The 22,881-nt window shown below is 34.2% G+C and overlaps 1 protein-coding gene across 2 annotated transcripts; it reads left to right on the forward strand.

The window, feature by feature from the left end:
* The first annotated feature begins 1,042 nt into the window (after positions 1-1,042).
* On the forward strand, positions 1,043-7,493 carry LOC132606482 (BTB/POZ domain-containing protein NPY2-like). Of its 2 annotated transcripts, XM_060320005.1 has the most exons (5): positions 1,043-1,133; positions 2,976-3,082; positions 4,615-4,684; positions 4,838-5,998; positions 6,706-7,493. In XM_060320005.1, exons 2-5 carry the CDS (start codon positions 3,021-3,023, stop codon positions 7,234-7,236), a joined length of 1,824 nt encoding a protein of 607 aa, XP_060175988.1. In that variant the 5' UTR covers positions 1,043-1,133; positions 2,976-3,020; the 3' UTR covers positions 7,237-7,493. The 2 variants fall into 2 exon arrangements, with proteins under 2 accessions (XP_060175988.1, XP_060175987.1); XM_060320004.1 differs by lacking the exon at positions 1,043-1,133 and having other exon boundaries at positions 2,235-3,082.
* Positions 7,494-22,881: the final 15,388 nt, after the last annotated feature.

The following is a 22,881-nucleotide window of genomic DNA, read 5'->3' on the forward strand; positions in this document are numbered from 1 at the left end:
TACAATCTTATTATAAGTTATTTCAGGATTAAAATTAGTATTGGGATAACTTATAATCATTAGAGGGTAGAATAGTAATCCTGACATAACTAATCCCGAGATAAAATAGTGAAATTGACTAAAATAGCCCTGAGGTGTCAAAACCCTTTTTCGACCTAGCTTTTCACATTGTTTACCCTAGAAGTGCTAAAGAAACGGTGCTAAAAATACATTCAGCTTTAGAGGCCATACAAGTTGCTGGATTGAAGCCATATTAATTAGCACATGAGAAGATAGGAGCAAAATACCGCTGAAAGTTTATGGAATACGAATATGCACCGACAATTCCATGATTATTGAAAGTTCTCTTAGCTCTAGTATGGTAATCAGAGTTATAGTTTATAATTTCAGATTGCCTCCCATATAAATCCAAAAGAATAAAGGGAACGAATGCTAACTTTAAGATCATAAAAGAATCATAAAGGGCATTAAATTGACAAAAAGATAAGGGAAAATATATTATGGAAAATAAATAAAAGAAGAAGGAAGTCAGCAGATATATTTAAAAGAGAATTGACGTGTTTCAAACGAATAAAGTAGCAAGAAGAGGGGAAATTTTAGGCATTTTAGGCTAAACAGGGTGGAGACTATTTTTGTAAACAAACAACTTTTTCTTAGAAATTAAGCAATGCATGTTATTTTTAATATAACATACCAAACAGTGAATAAGAAATAATACCAAGATAACTAATCTCAACATAACTTGTTTTCAAACCAAACGACCCCTTAGTGCACTATTCAGAGGAGGCATGCTATGCGGTGTTAATCTCATCAAAATGTTAGTGTCACATGGGATTGAGCATCTACCTTGAACAACTTTAATTTGAGCCATTCGGATAAACAGTAGGAGTACTTTTGGGTGCAAAGTGTATCGGCTGATAAAATTGATCATTTTCGCTTAGTAAAGGGATAAATTAATTGAGTTGCGGGTAAGTTATCTCAAATACTACTATTATTTTAAAAATACACGAATAGGAAAGGAAGAGAAAAGCAATATTTGGAAATTAGAAATTTAAGTGGAATTCTGCTTTTACTTTAGTCATTGACAAGAAATAGGAGAAGGAAAATTCTGATCCCAAAAAGTTGTCCAACAGGTAAGCACATACCAGCAAATCTTGGCTTTTGGGCTTCTACTATAATTTTGTATTTCCCTCAAACTGCATAAAATTGGATACAACTCATTCTTGATGCAAACACTATTATGGTAGGTTAGCTTTAGCTCTACTTTGTGGGTCTTTTTCTTCTTTACAGACTTGTGCACGTGGGTCTTTGATGTTCCTTTAAACTTACTACTTTAACATTGTAATTAGACATTAAGTTGAATGATTATATCTCAAATGACACTACCTTTTTAGTTTGTTGTGTTGATAAGTTAATTAAGGTCCAATAGACCATAGATGTATAATGGGACAGCTCCCAGGCCAATTAATGAGAAACAACCTACGCATATTGTGTTACGAATTTAATTACCCGCATTGCTATATGTTCACAGTAATCAGTATCACAAGTTAATTAACTTGTCATAGCAGGTTAGTTAATATTGTTACTAAATTACCAATAATATATATCATGTAAATTTTCTGATAATTACTTTACAACTTATTATAAAGGGACACTGTCTTTTGAGTTTCCTTGGATACCCTGGCGAGGCATGATGAGTTTTTTTTAGTAGTTCATATATTTAACTGGCTAGATTTCTGTTCTCTGAGATGATTCTTTTAACCACTTGTTTTACTTGTCCTTTGAATAATGCTCACTATTTGTATGACTCAGCATTGTAAAACTATAAGGATAGATCCTTTCTGTCTACCTTTTTGGTGGTTCCTTTAACTGATACCAAGATGGTGTTTTACTGTTTTTTTCGTTTTGCCAAGAAAAATATTTATTTATTTGACATTCCTAGCTAGGCAGGGGTAATGTATACACCTCATCCTTTCGGTCCTTACTTGTGGAATCACCGTACCTTGTTGTTGTTGACATTTCTAAATTTTCTTTATCCTTAAATAGTGATGGAGTTAAAATTTTCACTTAAGAGGTTCAAAATATAAAAAAGTAAATACACGAAGAAGCTAAAGGGGAAATAACATCTACTATATATATATATATATATATATATATATATATATATATATATATATATAAAATAAAAATTTAATTATGTATAAATAGTAATTTTCTGCCGAACCCTACCTAGCTCCGCCCTGCCTGTGATCGTATGGAGCTTTTTAAAGACCTATTGAGTTCCATATGCAAGCTCTGTTTTCTTCTTTGATTTTCCACTTGATATTCAGTATCTGAATTGGAGTCGATTAAATCCGGTTTTGCGCCTGGAAGTCCCACATTAGGAAGCAAAACGCTCCGTAATAAAGGCTACTTTGTATCTGAAAACTCAAACCTGAGACTTCTTGTTAACACGAAGAGTACTTGTTACTCCACGACAACCTTCATCGGTCCATATGCAAGCTCTTACTATAGCTTATACCGTTATACTGGAAAAGAGAAGACTTACTAGTATAAAGAATTACAAAGAAGAGAGAGAGAGGGTGGTTTAAAAAGTAAAAGAAAATAGTGAGGGAGATGGTGGGATGGAGTCAGATTGATGCTATTGTGTCTTGTTTTTGAGAATAATTTAGTCTGTTGTTTATGTCTCCTAAGCTAACTGGTTACCCCCGGGGTGTGTGGGCTTTGCCGCCAACCGAGGAAACAATGTCTTCTACTATGCCTCCTTCCCATTTAAGTGAAGCCCATTTCTTTAAAGTAAACAAAAACTGCACTTAACCATTTCTTCTCTCTTTCTCTTTCTCTCTCTCTCTCTCCCCCCTTTTCCTTCAAGTTCAGAAAATTGGTTGTTTTCATAAATTGGTTTCAAGATTCAGGTAATTTTGGTCATTGGGGATATCAGGTAATGAACACAAGCTAGTGTTTTGACTTTACAGTTATTCAGTTGAGCAGCTAGGTGAGAAACTTCAGAAGTTGGCAAAATGAAGTTCATGAAACTTGGATCCAAACCTGATACATTTCAGTCAGATGGGAAAAATGTCAGGTCAGATCTTGTGCTTAATTACTTCTTGAAAGTTTTATTCACCACTTCTTTCTTGTTCTGGTTATTCAGAGCAGTTGTTAACTGTTACTTATGTTTTATTACCATAAATTTAACTTATTTGTCTATTGTTATCCCGTTATATCTTGTGTCAACATCACGTTCTATCAGTAATAGCCATTCTAGAACAATCATTTGGTTTGGTTCACTTGCTAAGGCCATCGTGCAATGTTTGTTTAATTGAAGGTTGTGTAAATGCTTTTAGTGAACTGATTTGAGTTAGTAGGTTCCTTTTGGTCTATTAGCCAAAGAAAACTCTGGATCAATGTCAAAGAAATTCATAGATATATGTATCTGAAGAAATGGATGGGTGTTTTCTAGAGATTAACTCCTATGCTGTATGACCTAGCAAAAGCAGAAAACAAAATAAAGGGGAAATTTCAGTAGGGTTAATGTACTTTTGTTCAGTCATTAAAAATCTCTACTTCCAAGTGCATAGCTGTCATTTGATGATTTCATTTTTCCATGTGAAGTACCTTCTTAGAGCTTGTTCAGTTAATAACTTAGACTTGAGGCATAGTAGCATTATCTTCAGGTATATCTTGTATCTACTTTGTATTGGCTATTACATTTGGAAGCATTTCACGTTGCTCTAGGAAGAAAAAGAATCAGTAAATTTAGTACAAAGGTATAGTGGATCAAGCGTGCCAACTGTTCTCTCAAGTACAACACTCATCAACTGATAGGAATATCATTAGTATTAGATACTGTTAGTTAATGCAATGCTATTTTTTTCTTATATGTAGCCATCCCAAATATCACAGAGCAAGTTTTATATACCAATATAAGCATTACTATGGTATAGTGGAGAGTAGGATGATTGCCAGGGAGGTATATTTAGCATTATGAGGTATTAGCGGGAAATTAAAAGGTTTTGATAATTTGTAGAGATTAATTATTAAATCTTATGTAGCTGTTATATATCTTCATAATTCATCTGGTTTTGGAAATTGAAAATAATGATGTCATCAGGATCAAACCTTATAGAACGTCCTGGTCATCCGATTAATCTTGATTTTTTTTTATTTTTTATTTTTCAAAAGGATGGTTAATAAGGTGAAATGGATATCTTGTATTAAATGTCTGTTGGTTCTAACTTGGGCTGACAGAAAGTACTATATAGTATGAAAAACTCAGTCTTACCAGAACACTGAAGAAAAGAAAATATGCTACACAGTTCTGAAAGAGAAGAATGATGTCATTTCGTTCAGTTTACTTAGAAGGACACTGTGGAGAACAAGCGCATCAGATTCTCCAAATGAAATGGATTTGATTCTCTTAAATTACTGAAATTCAGCAAGAATACCAGGATTTGCCTCAGTTTTCAAGTCTATTCTAGATTTCTTAATATGGTTAAGTCGTGTCTGTGAAGTCTAGCTATCTATCTGTATTCATCACTAATGATAGCCTGGTGAATGTTTGTGTTTCTTCTCTATTTAAACAAGTTCTCATCACTAAAATTTCCGTTAATGCAGATATGTTGCTTCAGAGTTGGCTTCTGACATCGTTGTTAATGTAGGGGATGTGAAGTTTTATCTGCATAAGGTACAGCTATCTGACAACTATATATATGCGACCTTCCTCTGTTCAAGATTTTATTTCAGATGTTCTGCCTGCTTGTCTGAAGAAAAAAATGAAATAACTGAGCACACTTTGGTATATTCATTTGCTGATACTTGTAATTGGTGAAAATTGCAGTTTCCTCTTCTGTCCAAGAGTGCTTTTCTGCAAAAGCTGGTTGCAAACTCAAGTGAAGGAGATGGCGATGAAATTTACATTCATGACGTTCCTGGAGGACCTATGTCCTTTGAAATATGTGTCAAGTTTTGTTACGGTATGACAGTTACACTGAATGCTTATAATGTCGTGGCAGCAAGGTGTGCTGCTGAGTATCTTGAAATGCATGAGGATGTTGAGAAAGGAAATCTTATTTACAAGGTCGATGTTTTCCTACACTGTAGCATTTTCCGAAGCTGGAAAGATTCGATAATATTTCTTCAGACCACTAAATCTAGGTTACATCTGTGTGAGGAAGTGAAGTTGATCAGCCACTGTATTGATGCTATAGCATCCAAGACATCTATTGATGTTCGCAAGGTTAATTGGTCTTATACATATAACCGGACAAAGATACCAGAGGAAAATGGAAATGGTCCGAACTCCAATGGAGTTAGAAGCCGTGTGGTGCCAAATGATTGGTGGGTTGATGACTTATGTGAGCTTGAAATAGATCTTTATAAACGGGTTATTGTCAACATAAAGAACAAAGGGATTGTCTCCTCTGAAGTGATTGGAGAAGCTATTAAAGCTTATACTTTGAGAAGGTTCCCAGGCTTTAGCAAGGGTGTCTACCAGTTCAATGACGTGTCCAGATCACGCTCAATATTGGATACAATTATATGTCTATTACCTGCTGAAAAAGGTAGTGTCTCTTGTAGTTTCTTCTTGAAATTGCTAAAAGCATCCATTTCAGTGGATTCTGGAGAAACGGTTAAGGCAGAACTAGTCAAGAGAATAGGGCAGCAACTGGAGGAGGCCTCTGTCAATGATCTTTTGATCCGAGCTACAGATGGGGAAGTGACAATGTATGATGTCCATGTCTTCCACAAAATACTAGAGTACTTTGTGATGCGTGATGAGGATTTGAAAACTCAGTTGGAAGATGGTAATGAAATTCCGGGGGTTTTATCAGAAGCTTCAAAGCTCATGGTGGCAAAGCTAGTAGATGGATACCTTATAGAAATTGCCAAAGATCCTAATCTCCCTTTGTCAATATTTGTTGGTCTAGCAGATATGGTAACAGATTTCCCTCGGCCTGGTCATGACAGCCTTTATCGTGCAATTGATACTTACCTCAAGGTGAGAATCTGTTGAAATATCTAAGTAACCTTTTCTATTACAAAAAGGAAATACTCAGCAGCATCCTTCCCCTCCACCCATAGAATTTCCTCAAGTTCATGTTTAATGAACCAAGGGTAGACAAAATGCTTGCATGTCATAGTTAGGAAAGTGCTAACAATAATATATGCTGTCTAGCAAACATGTCTTAAGATCTTACAGACCAAAAGAAATCATGTAAAGATCCCCTTGCTAAACTTATTGCTCAGTTTTTTAGTCAAAGAACTGCATATTTTAACAGTAAAGGCATTCAAGTAATATTTTCAGCATGTAACTTGTAAAATAGTCTAACATTTCCCGTGTCACATACATTGGTAGCAAAAACTTGATATATGGTTACCAGTGAAACCTGAAAATCTGAAAGTCAATTTCAGCTTTTTGGAAGACCTTTTGCCTTTATTAATCTTCTTGATTTCTTCAGTTCTGGCTCGAAACTGTAAAACTCGGTCAAAGTTCTGAATTTTAAGTTTGCTTAAAGCTGATGAAAATGCAGTATGTCTCAGGCTTCGGGCTAATTTCTATCTGCAATATTGGTGCTTTGTTGGTGAATAGGTGTATGAAGTCAGTTCTAGGAAAGAATGCTCACCTAAACTTGTGCTTAAAAAATTTACTTAACTAATGAATGCTGGTAAGTTTACTTGTTGATCTCCTTGTGATGTTGTACGTAGGCGCACCCTGGGATCAGCAAGAATGACAGAAAGAGAATTTGCAGTCTGATGGATTGCAAAAAGCTCTCAGTTGATGCATGTACGCATGCCGTGCAAAATGAGAGACTTCCCTCACGCGTTGTCGTACAAGTTCTCTTCTTTGAGCAAGTCAGGGCCAATGCATCCTCCGGAAGCAGCACTCCGGATCTGCCCAAAGCTATTAGAGACCTCACCGGTGCTTCATATGCGAGCTCAAGGTCGGCCACAACAGATTCGGAGGTTACAGCCTCTGCTGAAGAACTGAGGGCTTTGAAAGAAGAGCTGGCAGCCTTAAAATTGGCAAATGGAGGACTAATTGATAAAGTTAATGGCAAGGCTGCCAATGGTAGAATGAAAAGTTTACGGATCTTTACAAAAATCTGGTCAAGCAAAGGCAGGAAACAAGGGGAAAATAGTGGCTCGGAATCATCAGACAGTCTTGGATCTGCCAGCTTAGAAGAAGCTAAGTACACACGTACACCTTCAAGAAAAGGAAGATATTCAGTTTCTTAAGCATAACTAGTACCAGAAAATGTAGTCACTAGTATTGGCGAGTCTTTGCTTTTTTCCTTTTTTTTTTTTTTCCTCCTAGAGTTTTCCTTACATGACCTTAGCATGTCAAAAACTAGTCATGTTGCTCTGAAATATTCAGCAAAATTGAAGGATGTAGTTTCACAAGGTGTAGTGGAGGAAATGAAGCTTCTATGGGCCCAAAAAAGCAGACATTTGATGTATATATGTTCAATTTTTTGTGCGGAATGCCCTTCAAAGGCACTGGTCTTTAATTTTTACCCCTCAAATTGGTGGTCTTTAATTTTTTCGCTTCGCTAAAAACTTCTTGATTCCAGGTTCAAACCCCCGCTTAGTTAAAAATAAAAAAATAATCGTAAGTTTTGCAAACTCTACCTGGTCAGGCAGAGTTTGAGGAAAACTCTGCCTTAAGGTAGAGTTTTGCCTTCAGGCATGATAAAATTTTGCCTTAAGGCTTAACTTTTGCCCAAATAGACCTAATTTTGCTACGAAACTCTACCTTGCGATTTTTTTATTTTTATTGAGCCAGGGTTTGAACCCAGAACCTCGGGGTATTAGGCGAAGGGCAAAAATTAAAGACCACCAATTTAAGGGGCAAAAATTTAAGACCAGTGCCTTTGAAGGGCAATTGTGCAAATGACCCCAACAAGTAATTGCACAGTTTGACCTTCAAATGGACTGGTCTTTAATTTTTGCCCTTCAAATGGGCTGGTCTTTAATTGTTTCCCTTCAAAAACGAACTTATGCCTACGGGGGCATAAGTTTTTTAAGGACGTTGGCATAACTTGTGGATATTATAATGGTAACTTATGCCCCTATATGCATAAGTTCGATTTTGAAGGACAAAAATTAAAGACCAGCAAAAAATAGGGGAAAAAGTGCAAATGACCCATTACCCAACCCTGCCCCAAAGTTTACTTAAATTATGATAGACGGGTCAAGATTGGCTAAATAATAAGTTAATATCTAGCCCTCCCAACGTGATCTTTTTTTTTTTTTTTTTTTTTTTTTTTGGAAAAGGACACTGTATGGCCTCTCCAAATTTTAATGACCCGTGTTTGGGCTTAATGCCCTGAATTGGCCTTTCGGCCCAAATTATTGCCAAACGCTAGCCCTACAGCTCATTAACTACAAGAGATCAGACCTTTTTGTGGCGACTAAGTCACGACAAAGATCAAAAAGTCGTTGTATGTACCTTTGTTGCTAAAGGTTTTTTGTGGCGACCCCTTTGTGACGACCAAGGGGTCGCCACAAAACTACACATTTTGTGGCGACTAAGCTTGCCACAAAAAGAAAACAAATATGCGATAAAAAAAATCATATTGAGCCTTCAAAAGATATCCCAAAACATGTATAATGTGTATACTTAGTAAGTATGCGTTGATTATACATTTATTAAGCACAAATTATACAATAATGATACATTTTCTAAACCTATAATGTATGGATACATATTATATACAATAATGATACAATTTCTATATGTATGATACATTTTCTATACAACAACGATACATTTTCTATAGATATGCTGGAATTAGTTGAAAAAGGCTAAATATAATTATTTAATAACGCTAAAAATGTCTTTAAAGCTTCTTGGGTCATCCGGTTGTCAATAGTTTAGGCTGGATGGCCATTTATGTCCTTTTTCCTCCTTTTTTTTGCAAAAAAAATTAATTACCAACCCACTTGCAACATAAAATCAATCTTCAATCAAGTTGGGTACGTATTAAAAAAGATGGGTATCAGATCCAGTTGGATCATGAACGAATACCGCCTTCCACACCATCAAAGCTTGAATCTGGTGGTTCTAATTCATTACAAAATGGGATGCAATATTTTTTAAACTTAATTGAGTGTTAAGTTATTGGTTGACTTAAACCTAGTTTCACGAAGTTAGTCTTCTAAACCTAATTGACTTTGGCAACCTAATTGACTTTGGCTTAGACGTGAACGCATATATCCTAATTCAGTATGGTAAGGAAATTCATCCAGACTTCTAATATTTATATGTATGAGGGATATGTTATCCTAATAAATTCACCATTACTTGTTTTCCTTCCTTCTAGTGTGGGTTATATATTTGGAGAGATCCTCACGCAAAAGACGCAGTATTAGGTTACCGTGTCTTATTTGTGCGTAAAATCTGCTTGTTTTAATACAAAAAAGAAATGAAAGTTCTACGTGAAAATTTCCACCGATGAAGGCCAGTTACAACACATGACGCCAAAAAACAAATATTCCAACACTGTTAGATGGATATCAAAGTTTGCAGTCAACCTTCCAAAAGAAGGTGTGGTTTGTCTTCGTTTCGAGGTGTTTAAGGCACGTACTTTCTTTCCCGACTCTTTACTGGGAGTTGCAACATACAAATTGGAGATCCACCACAAGAATACTAAATCAGGAAAATAATGTGCACAACAAGAAAATCTTCTTAATCTTTCCGAGCATATAATTCCACAAGTCTTAAGATTTGTCAAAATAAGGCCTCAAAAGGAGAGTTGAATGTAGAGGTGGCTGCGAAGAATACATCACATGGTGGTGCTAATGATTATTTTGTCGTCAAATCTATATAAATATATAAAGCAGGGACTTAGCCTTGGTGACGTGGCGCTTTATACGAGCAGGATGATTATTTATATTTTTCCTCAGTTTTTTGCCATTTTAAATTTAAAAATCAATTGTTTAGTCAACTAAAATTCAGAAATCCCTTCGGCCTTCGGTTAAAGAAACCCAAAAGCCGCTAATTTTTTTCAGTTCTAACACAACTCAAAAGACGCTTCCTGTGTCCATACACCAATTCTTCCTGTTCTTTCTTACTGTTCCTTCTCCCATTCTCTTCAATTCATCAAGTCAATCTTTAGGAATCTTATACTCAGTCACTTCCCAGAAAAAGCAGTAACTTCTCACTGTTTTATACAAGAGGAGAAGAATTCCGCCCATCTATCGCGCTGTTTCAAACCAAAATTTTATGATTTTCAATTTCAATAGTAGCAATGGCAGAGAAAAAATCAATAAAGGAGAAGAAGTTTATCGTCTTTGAGAAAAATCCAAAGGTACAAGCTTCATGTTAATTGGTGTTTTATTTCATGCATTTCTGTATCAAACTTATGCCTTATTTGTATTCCAAAATGGTTTAATTGGTATTATTAGTGTGTTAAAATGTCAAATTCACCTTATATGTTCCACTCAAAATACAGGACAGTCTCCTAATCTCCTTTTTCTATTTTTTTATTCGCCACTAATCACTCTCTTAGAAAAATTCTGAACCAAATCATAGTGCCAGAATCACCATATATATGGCACTGCTGCGGGGCACTTCTTCCCATAGTTGGAACTTTATGGAGTAACATTTTTTCCCTGTTTTTGTTCTGTTTGATTTATTATTATTCAATATTTGACAAATTAAGGTGGTGGGTCATATTCTACTCTCTACAATTCTCTGCTTTTCATCTACCCAGTTGAAATTTCATTCATACGTCAACCCGCATTTGACGCGCAAAAAAAAAAAAAAAAAAAAAGACTAGGCATGCTTATTTTGAAAGTTATGAAGTGACAAGAGGGGGTTGCTAAGATGGTAAGCGCCCTCCACTCAATAGATACAATTCTATTATTATTTTAGACCTTTTAAGTTCAATTACTGAATATTTTTGTTCAATATATCTTTTCAAAAAGGTTCAACACCCTCATTTACTTCCAACTAAATATTTTTATATTCATAATGGTTTGACACCCAAATCCAATTGTATAGTTGTGATAAAACGGAACAAATTATCTTGAATAATTGCGATCGTTCAATTGTATAATCTACATTTACAAAGTTCGTAATAATATCTAAAAATATTGACTATAGTTTTGTGATTTCGAGTTTAGCCTATATTACATTTTCAACTTTGAGTAATTTGTCGTGCTCTATTCTTATTTCTTGCTCTCCTCTTTCATGTTTTGATTTGCGAACAAGTTATGTATTGAACATGCCAGCAACATTGTAATAATCAAAAAATGACTTTTTACAAGCAATCAGAAGATCTATCATTCAGTTCTCTCGCATTATTACTTTTTACCTAAGGGTTCTTTCTCTTCCTTCATTATGATGTGTTACTGCTTTTTGGGGGCTATGACATTAAAATCTATAATCGTTGCGGAGTTCAAGTGGCACATCTCTTTGGCCAACATTCACATGTATCTGTAATCCCGAAATTTTGTTCCTTTTTCTCATGCCACAACATCTCTATTAGTCAACAAATAACAGTTTACTTTATTATGTGCTGTTTGTTTTTCCCAATTGCTAGGTTGATAGCCATTTGCTTACCCTAATGGAGCCATTGTTTGCTTTTTCTAGACCGATTATATTTGCGAATAACAAATAAATCAATAGACGAGAAGAATTAAGTCCATCAACAGTTTCAAACCAAAACCTTCAGGTTCTTAATACTCATGGCAGCCGAGGCAGAGAAGAAATCATTCTTCTCCGTTTCATTCGAAACTCTCTAAACATAAAGATTTTATTTTTGTATTTTGTCTCCATTCTTTGTGTTTTCGCCACAGTTATTATTATTGCAACATCATAGTTGGAGCTAGCGGTTGTGGGTAGCAATATATTTGGTTTCTCCTAGCACGCTTAAGCTTGTATTAAGCATCTTTTGCAACTATTTGATTTTCAACTGTTTGAATCATCCAATAATGCTAATCAATCATCCTAATCCTAATCAAGGCTAATTCCCCATAGTTTGTGTTTTTGCCACAGTTATTACTATGGAAAAATCATATTTGGAGCTAGCGGTTGACATTTTTGGTTTCTTAGAGTACTATTAGGATGATTCAGGGCATTAGCCTCAATTTTCTCAATGTTGTCCGCAAGAAAGACAGTAGTTCCACCCCTGTTAATGAGTGAAATTTGAGTATAGTATTGCAGGGTGACACAATATAAAAGAAAAATTGGATTTTCTTCTCTGTAAGCAGACGAGGTGGTGTTCAGATGGAGACAAGCCAACAAAGGGTGGAGAAGAGTACCGAGTAATTACAGTAATGTTGCCACGTTTGAGGATTAAAGCAAATGGTACAATGAAAACAAGAACTGATATGATATTCCTCTTTGCAAGTTTCATAGCTTCATAATACTTGTGTGGAAGGGTATGTGGTAGCACACTTTTTGGGTGAGAATATAAGCAGAGGCACATCAATATATTGATGAAATATTTAGTTGATTAAGATTTTGGTGTCACTCGAAAGCATCTCCTATTCTTAGTAAATTTTCTTTGCAGGCTCCTAAGTTCATTGTAGCTTCCGTTCAAACTTTATTTGAGTAGTGCACACTTATCAAATTTCTTAACATCAGTTAAATTCGATCGAAACATCAGATATATGTTTTAAATGTTTCAGGAATCGTGCAATCACTATGTTTTTTTTCCTTTTTAATATCCTTCCCTTTATTCGTGCAGTATCACTTTTTTCAGGTCAGGAGCTGCCAATAGAGAAATGAAAAGTTCATAATCGTTGTTGACACCTAATTTTGGCTCGTCGTGCTTAAAATTAACATTTCGGGGGCCCTGATCGTTAAAAAGGCACGAAATACACTTTTTACACATTTTTGATGATTTATTGATAATTGTCCTCTTTTTAGGAGTTTTATCAATTTATATTCATTTTTCAAGAATCTTTATTTTTGCATGTGTACAACGTAATTCTACGATTTTTGTGCAATTAATAATTGTTTCTTAATTTCACAGTAAGTACATTTTGATATCTTATGCATTAATATTTATATTTTATACATACATTATTATTTATACATATATTAGTTAACTATATTTTAGTACAGTCCGTCGGTACATAGAAAAATCGAAGCAATTAATTTTAATCGCGGAGAAAGAATTCGATCAAGTCAAGATCTTATCACCTTTTTAAAAGGTGACATTTGAAGTGATGGATTGAGTTCTTCATCCACTGGTTAATATATTTTTACACACGGGTTAAAAGAGGTAAAGGGGACAAGAGGGAAAGACTATTATTCTTTGGACAATAAGATGGGTCATTTTGTTTTATAAAAGAAGTTAAGGGTTCAATTTTGTTTTCATCAATCTTTTACACACACTACACACCCTAATTTTCAAATTTTTGCTCTTCTTCTCTCCTGACAAGAACCCTAAACATTTTTCTCCTTCACCTTATTTCTCCAATAGCCGCCACACCACCACACCGCCCTTCCCCCATATTTCCCTTTGCTCTTCCCCGTCACTGACCAGCGCCACCACCGGTGAACCAAGAACGACCACCACTTCATCTTCCCCTCTCTCCATTAACGCCACCCTCACTGCCCGCTCCGGCGAACTCACGATGCCGAAGCAGTTGACCGCACCACCACGCCACCAGTCGCTGCTCCCCGTCCCCTTTCCCTTGTTCTCCGAGCTTCAACGACGACAACCAGTCCCTTCGTCTTCATTTTGCTGCTCCGGTTCCGCCACATCAAGTCCGGCGAGCTTCATTATTTTTCCCCGATTCATGATTGATTCTTGAACTATTTTTACAATTTTTGGTTAAGTCTTGATCGATGCTCTATTGTGCTATGATATTTCTATGTTTTTGACTCATCCTGTGATTTTTTGGCTACTGTTGGCTTTTCCAGGTCTCGCCGATAACGCGTTGCTTCCATGGCTTTGTTGCATTTTTGTTCTTAGTTATATTTTGTAGTATATTTTTGCCTCTGCTAATGTTTGTTATTGTTGTGTTGTTTGTTGTGATGATCTGTTAACAACTTCACCTGCTACTGTTGGCACGGTTGTTCTACTCCTCGTACTACTTTACATAATCTTTTACTAAATAATGTTGGTTTTGTGTCCGGAAAATACTCTCGGCAGCCAAGAACACTTTTACCCCTCGTATCATTTTATTTAAACTAATTTGGGCAAATACTACACCCAAATGGCGATGAAGAAATTTCCGTCGATTTTCAAGGCCTCCCCTGTACAAAAGACGGGTTTTTATATTAAGTTTATTCTTAATTTCTTTAATTCATTCGATAGTTATTTATTCTCTACTAACACTTTTACTAAGTGTTTATACAGGTATCCGGAGACACATCTCAAAGACGACACTCGGAAGGAATCCAAAGACTTCATCGAATCCTTGTTTGTATTTACTTTCGCGCGTTATTTAAAATTGTACAAAACATAAACTCGGAATAGTGAAAACTTCACTTTAATGTTGGGCGGGGATATTTAATTACTTGTCGCTTATATGTTTAATTTAAAGTTCGTTATTCGCTTTAGGCAAGATTTAGGCCGTCTACACTTTCATAAATTGATTAGATTAACTCGATATAAATACTTTGTTAATTAAATTCACACTTTTGGCGTTAAGGCAAAAATACTAGTTCATCCTTTATTTTATATTTTTTATACACTTTTAATATAACACACATTTTATATTATTTCGTATACATTAATATATATTTTAGTTAAGTTAAATCCACATTTTTTACGCTAGGTAAATACTAGGCCGTCCATTTACAAATCTTTCATTTTTTAAAGGCATTATATCTTTTTCATTCATTTTTTTAATACATAATTCCTTATACTTATTTTTTACCAAATTTTTTTACTATCCTTTTGTTTCTTATTCTTTTGATAGGATATTCATTAAATGAACACTCTTTTTAATTAAACGGTAGAAACAAGTCAAATCAACTTCACTTTTCTTAATAATTTTGTTATATAAACTCTTTACACCAATGAATATTCATAGATTATTTTTACATTTTTTATGCACTAATATACCTAATTATACAATTCTTTAGACACTTTATGTTTGATATACGCTCTTTTATACTTGAAACATGTTCTTTATATGTTTAATAACATACATTATTTTAATATACATAGACACACATTCTTTATATACCTATTTTTACATACTCTTATATTTTTTATACATCTTCTATATTGTTGTATATATTATTTACACCAACTGATATACCTTTTGTGCCAATAGATATATACTCATTTCACTAACAAATACATTACTATCGAACGGGGTATATTTTCTTTACACTCCTTTGTACATTCCTATTGATATACATTCTTTATAAATATTTGATACTTGGTATAAATACATTTTTTATACACTATATATATTTAGCACATAATCACCTAGTGTAGCTTTTAATGAAATCACAACATTTTGAAAATAGGTAATAATAATGATAAATAGATAGATAGATAATCCCCCTCTAGTGTTTAGTTAAACTAAGTTTAAGAACTGTCTTTGGACAGACTCTGAGGAATGCTTAATATCTTTTCCTCGGGGTAAATAAAACCCTTATCTAGAATCTCATAGATTTCGTGGACTAAAAATGGAGTAGACATACAAATACATATAGGTTTCCTATTTTCCTTAAAAATAAGGTGGCGACTCTAACCCTTTTAAACCAGTTAGAAGAACCGGGAAGTTGCAAACTATCTTGGATCCGTTCAAAATGCAGTGAAACGTAATTATATATGTTTTCTGTTTAGGGGATGGCCATCTGATGCTAGAAAGAAAAGAAAGGGCTGGTTGATAATTTTCTCGCTCCTATTGTTTTGCTCATCTAGCAAATTACATGACTATTTTCCTGTGTTTATTGTGTCTAAAGATGAATAGAAATCACCATGTTACTCTACCTTGGCCTGAAATAGTGTTGCGCGTTGCTTGTTGTCCATTGGAGTAGGATAGGATTAGTGACCAACTGACTTTCATCTTGATAAAATTGGAAACAGCAGATATTAACTTAGATGAATTTGGGAGTGTAACTCAAAAGGTCATTCAATTTTAGCAAATTCACTACCAAAGTCACTTATGTTTGTTTCATATCAACTAAGTCATCATAGCCAAAAAGCTAGATAAATAATTACATAAACCTCCTCTCAACTTTGATCTTGTTTAACTTACCTTCTTTGTGTTTATGCTTACCTCTCTTATTTTAATTTCTTTTTTATAATAATTTTCTAGCCTAATTATTGTTAAGGGATAATTTCAGGGATCTCCCTCCAAGTATGTCTTTATCACACAAACTTCCCTTGAGGTTTGGAATATTACGTTCCCTCCCTTATTTCCTTTAACATAACTAAATTAAATGATAAATTTTATATATTGTTCTGGAACTGCCCTTTTGTGGCATCAGTTGTTAAGTTTTACAACACACTTTTTATATGCCAAAAATAAAATTGCTTGCATTTGTCTAATTGATAAAAAAAATAAAAATAAAAGAAAAGAAAACTCCGTTTTCTTACATATGAACTTTTAAGCATTAAAAATGATTATTTTTTTAAAATTAAAAATGCAAATACGTGAGGAAGAAACACGTCACAACTAACGTTTCATACATACATTTACATTTACCTAAAGCCTATTTTTATCTTCAGAAATGTGATATATTATCTCTTTCTCCTCCAACATTCCTTTCAATTTAATGAATTTTATTAAGTAATATTTGATCAGGGCCGGCCTAAGGGTAAGGCAAATGAAGCCTTTGCTTAGGCCCCCAAATATTTAGGGCCCCAAAATTACTACTACTAGGTATTATATTATTATATAAAAAACATAATTTCCGTATTATTATTAATATTAATAAAAAAAATTAAACTTTTATTTTAGTTTGATTGAAGTTGTACTGATGAGTGAGTAAATAACGGTAAAAAAATTCATTAAATTAAATAGTATATTAATATTCCTTGTTGATTCTAATTTTTCTTTCCCTATGTACACTCATTCTCTTTCACGTTTTTAATGATTTTATTTTCGATTTTTCTAAATTAGCTATTTAGTTTTGTCATGTTCGATCCATGCATCAGAAATTAAGTACATTTGTCATTTTTTTAAACGTAGAAATCACTAAAAGCAAGTGACACAAAGTTAGAAACTCGATGGATAATAGGCCTGTTTTTCTACCTTGCTGCACTTAATTACCATGCGCTTTTGCCTATGGTAAAGTTCGGAATTGTGATGTGCGTGCTCTTACCGTTAGATAAAAAACTTGGGGGTTCTTTTGTGTCTCATTATAAATTATATGAATTTTACGAAATAAATTTAGGGCCCTTTTGATATATTTTCACTTTAGGCCACCAACATCACTGAGTTGCCCCTGTATTTGATATATCATTTTACCTATGGAACTAGGAAAAATCATATGAGAAAGTAAGTATGTTAAGTCAGTTGCAACTGGGAATCAAATTTTAGAAATTAAAAAAATAAATCTACTGTTAAATAATGTTTTAAATCTAAGATATTTTAAGGAAAAACAAAGAATTTAGCTATATATGTCACGGGAATAATAATGGAGTTGAAACTAACTTTTTCTTCAAAAATATTTACAAAAATAATTTTTTTGATGAAAAAAATATTTACAAAAATAATTAAACAAAAGAATATGTCATAAAGGACAATTTAGTTAGATTATATATTTTATATTAATAATGACTAGGTTAGAAAATTATTACAAGAAAATTAAAATAAGACAGATAAGCATAGCTACAAAGGAGTTAAATTAAACAAAATGAAACTTCAGTGGAGGTTTATGTATTATTCATTTAGCTTTTGGCTATAATGACTTTGTTGATATACTATTCTAATTTGAGTGACTTTATTGATATGAAACAAACATAAGTGACTTTGATAGTGAATTTGCTAGAGTTGAGTGACCTTTTAAGTTATTCACTCATGAATCTGGATGTGCAGTTTTTGCATGTCAACTATGAGGAACTTAAGTCAGTGTGTTACTTTACGAATGTACATGTTCTCCTATTTTTTCGTTTTTATAGAAGGGGCTGAATGTCGTCTCTCAGGCTTTAGCTGTAAGTGTAACAATGCCACAATTAAATTTCGCCTACCTCTATTTGGTTGTTCTTCTGCTACAACAATCACTACAAGAAAGTATAGAAATTGCAACAGCTCTTTTGGCAACAAAAATAATATAGTTGGCAAAAGTCAATAGTTGGCAACAACTTAGTTTTATTGTTGGCATATATGATGAAATTTTTAAAAGTGAACTTTTTTTTATTGCCAAAAATTTAATTTTGTTGCCATATAGTATTGACTATTGTTGCAAAAAATACTTTTGGCAACAAAAAAAAAGTTGTTGCAATGTCGTTGCAATAACAACCGTTGGGAAAAGTTTATGCAACAATAAAAAAAATGTTGTTGCCAAAAGTACTTTTTGCAACAATAACCTATCTATGACAAGAAAAAAAAAATTGTTGCCAAATGTGTTCTTTCTTGCAGTGAATGTACTGTATTTTTGTTAATGAAGTTATATGTAGCTTTCTTTTAGCTGGTAATTACTGTTCTTCCATGTCATTGTTGGTATGCATTTAGAATTTTTAGGATGTGTAATCCCAAATCTGCATTTTTCCATAACCTTCGTTCAAATTAATTGACTCAGTCTTGAAGATTAAGAGATTTAAGAAGTCTTTAAAAGCTGATCAATGTAATATTTTGCTGGCTGTCTTTTATGGGGTTTGCCATTTTGCCAAAATGTGATTTATGATGAGTTTGTTTTTCTTAACGTTTGACATAATCAATGCATTTTAGAATTGGTTCCATTTGATAATGATAATCCTCTTATGAAACTGTATTCTAACACCAATGACAATATTTTGGATGAAATCAAAAAATTCAAAGATGCATTAAAAAAGCATGGTGTTGATTTATTGAAGCCTTGTACCAAGTAAAGGGCTTGAGGGGAAAGAGCTACTACTAGCAGCTAACAAGGATCTCTATGTTGCTTAAACACAAAAAAGAACAGAAAACCAGTACCTGTTGAAAAATATTACGCTAATAACAAAATTGTAAAAGTAGCTGAATTTGATGTTTCTTTAAATATTCTTCAATTGATTTGGTTGAACTGAATCAGTACTTAAATATTCAGAGAAAACAAAGAATAGTTAAGCAATCCATATTTATCGATAGTCTTGGTCATAAAAGAGTTGATGTGACATTTTTCTTTCCAATTTTAATTCTGTACTTTACATGGTTTAGTTATTTATTTGTTAAATACCAGTCGTCCAGCTTAGAAACCATAGAACTAGCTGCCGGAGAAGGGAAACTTCAACTGAGAAAGAAGAAGAATAAGAAGAATTGCTTAAGTAAGGTAGTCGTTTCTTTTTTCGGTATAAAATGTCTATTGTGTTGTTTGTTAAAATAGGAAAATGCCTAAAATGCATCCCAACGTTTGCTCGAATTTGTTACGACACATCTGAAAATGAAGATTTCATGGTCTAGCTCCCAACAATCCCGGACGAAGATTTTGGTCTTGCCCCTTCTATGGCATTTTCTCTATTAAAATATTAGGCAATTTCTTAATTAGTTCTACCTCGTTATTAGTACAAAAAAGTCGAGAGTTTCGACAGTGGCACTTGCATGGTGAAATGTAGAGGATGACAGTGGCACTTGCATGGTGAAATGTAGAGGGATGATAATATTTGAGGGAAAGATTGAGTGTTCTTGCTCTATCTTTTCTCAGCTTTTACTCAACTCGCATAGCATTGACACTATGACTGGAGACTCATGATATAATAGTACTTCAATGGAATTTGCCTCTTCATTTTACAAGTAGGGATGCATTATGTTAGGCCTGGGCAATTTTAGGTACTAAATTTAGGGCACGTGAACTCATGGTCTCTCCCTAAAATTAGGTATTTTATTTATATATTTTTTAAAATTAGTATAATGCTATTTGTTGGAACCTTTGCTACAGAAAGGCTAGGTGGTGCACTTGGTTGAAGGTTAAGTTATTTACCTAGAGGACTAGGGTTATGTTCGGTTCGGTTTGACTTTTTTTTTTTTTTAGTTAAAACCAAACCAAACCAATTATGGTCGGATTTTTTTTTCAATACCAAACCAAGTCAAACCAAATCACTAGTCAAATTTTTTTCTCGATTTGTCTCGAATTATCGATTTAGTGCGGTTTATCGGTTTTGTTTGTACACCACCTACTTTAAGCTTTAACTAACATAACCATTTTTATTAAACACGCGTGCACACTATCCTGCAGTCCACGCATCCAAAACTGATCATAAGCGCAACGTGAATGAACACACTTAAAAGCTCAAACCGCTGACATCCAAGTCATGGATGACACTATGTTGATCAACTAAATCTCACATATCAACTGAATCACATATGCAAATGATCATACATATGTATACAGAGGCGGCGAATCAAGGATTTTAAGAGGATGAGTTCACCATTTTAAATAAAATTAAAAAAAATACGGAAGTGCATTTAGTTGGGTTCGATCCCACGACCTTAAGGGATTAAACCTAGCGCTTAACCAATGCAAGCGCTCCACTCAGTCTAGTTTGACCATGCGTTCCTTCAGTTAATATTAAATATATTTTAAGAATTATATACATAATATATCGAGTTTAGTCGGGTGAACATTTGTTCATGTGACCCATTTTTTATGCCGAAATTTGACCCTATATGTATATACGGTGCATGACAATTCAGTTTAACCATGTAATTCAACGTACATTACCATGGTATACACATATACTCTGTCACCTTATTTGGTATCCTCCTACACATAGTATATGTAAACCAACTCTTGTTTAATTTTTTTTTCTCTCATTGAGGTCGAAGCTTTAACTTATCTCGACCCAAGCTAAGCTTTAAAATAACTTTTCCGTCGGAAATCCATCAAATTAAACGATTATAATTTCTTCAAAAGCGTTATTAAACAAAACTATTGTACTCAGTTTCATAATTTAAGACTCGATTAAAGTCAAAGTCATTCTAGAACTCACATACCAAACCTCGAGACCAAAGTCAAATCTGGGTTACACATAACCCCACGAACCAAATTTTATGTTTAGATTCCCATTTGATTAGCATATTTGGTGTTCATATCATTGATTTTGGGGAGACTAGGATCTATGTTAAAATATCCCAATTCATCTATCAAATTTCATTTTCAAATGATAAATCTTAAGGCACATCCACCCCAAACATGGAAATAAGATTCCTTCTTAAGTACCTCAAAACCGAGCTCCCAAACTTTCTGCGGTGTATACATTACTTTATGTTGTTTGTTTGTAAAGTTTATGTGTCGTGTATGTCACGTGTGTCAGTATTATATACGATATACACGTGTCAGTATTATATACGATATGCACGTGACATACATACTGTTTATCCCGAATTACGAGTACAATTAAATTTGTAAGTGGTGAATAGGATATGTGGATGAACTTAATCTATTGGTAAATATAAGATCTAAACGAATATGTATACAATTATATATATATATATATATATATATATATATATATATATATATATATATATATATATATATATATATATATATATATATATATATTTGTGTGTGTGTGTGTGTATGTGTGTATGTGTATATATAGTATATAATAAGCGGATGATATGTGCTAAATGTTCTAAATAATGATAATGAGATAGATTGAAAGTGCTAAACAATATGTAAGATTAGTTCGGTTTTGGATGAACACCACAAGTTCGGACCAAAATGCTTGAAGGGAGCTTTAATATTTCAGATGGTTACAAAGTTGTGATATGAGAAAAAACCTAACCCCATATAGGAAAGTGTGGCCCTCTATTTATAGGTAATCCTTTATGGGCCCTCTAGTACAATGTTAAAAAGCCTTTCTAAAAAACCCTAAAATGGATAAGGCCCAGCCGTATGGTCTGACACTCGTACAGTTGTCAGCGCAAATGGCGGAACGGTTTTATGCCGTGTGGCAGCCTCACAACTGATTATCCAGACCAACAGACACGCACGTTCGGGCTCAGATTATACGGACTAATGGACACGCTTATTTTGGCTCGGATCCGCTGTGTCCGGTACAACACCCCGGTGTGGGGCAAGACCGAACGTATTCGTGCCCATTTGATCTTGTCTTTTGCTCCGATCTTATCGGTCACAAATTGATCCGGTTTTTACCGTATACAGATAGTCCCCACACTTTCCGGATCGTAGTTTCGCCGGAGTGACGGGAAGTGGAAAAGTCTCAAACTGGTGGTTTCATTCATAAGTTCGTTCTTATCTTCAAAATAGGCGGAAACTGTATCGTCTACTTATGTTATGTCCTTCTGACTTCGGCCACGTGTCCCATTCCGAGTGGCCAACTTCGGAAACCTCCTCAAGCCACGTCGCTTCAAATCACATCTCATTAATTCTCGGACACGTGTCGTCCCCCGATTGGTTGGCTTCGGTAACCGCGACGGTGAAACGTCTATATATAAGAGTTATAGTTGCCTTTTTACCTTTCATTTTTCACTTTCAACTTTTCTTATCTCCGATCCCTCGCTTGATATTCAGCTGCCTACTCTTCAGATCTTCATTCCTCTTTGAATCAAAGCCTTCATACCTTCAACTTGAATCTTCATCTCTTTAAGTCAAACCTTCATATCTTCAACTCGAATCTTCAAATCTTCAAAGCTTCAAGTTCATATTTTCATCTCAGCCTTCAAATCTTCATATTTGATCAAAATGTCAACAAATACCGACTCTGCTTTCCAGAACGTTCCCTCGGCTTCTTCTCCGGGTACCGTACCTGCTCCCAAATCCGGAGGTAAGACACTTTCTCAAACGACGGCCACGGACATAATGTCGTCGAG

Source organism: Lycium barbarum, chromosome 8 (genome assembly GCF_019175385.1).
Source record: "Lycium barbarum isolate Lr01 chromosome 8, ASM1917538v2, whole genome shotgun sequence".
In the NCBI taxonomy this organism is placed as follows: Eukaryota; Viridiplantae; Streptophyta; class Magnoliopsida; order Solanales; family Solanaceae; genus Lycium; species Lycium barbarum.

Coding starts and splice junctions, on each gene's coding strand:
- LOC132606482 (XM_060320005.1), top strand. CDS start 3,021: ATGAAGTTCATGAAACTTGGATCCAAACCTGATACATTTCAGTCAGAT. Junction 3,083..4,614: donor TCAGATGGGAAAAATGTCAG/GTCAGATCTTGT, acceptor CCGTTAATGCAG/ATATGTTGCTTCAGAGTTGG. Junction 5,999..6,705: donor CAATTGATACTTACCTCAAG/GTGAGAATCTGT, acceptor TGTTGTACGTAG/GCGCACCCTGGGATCAGCAA.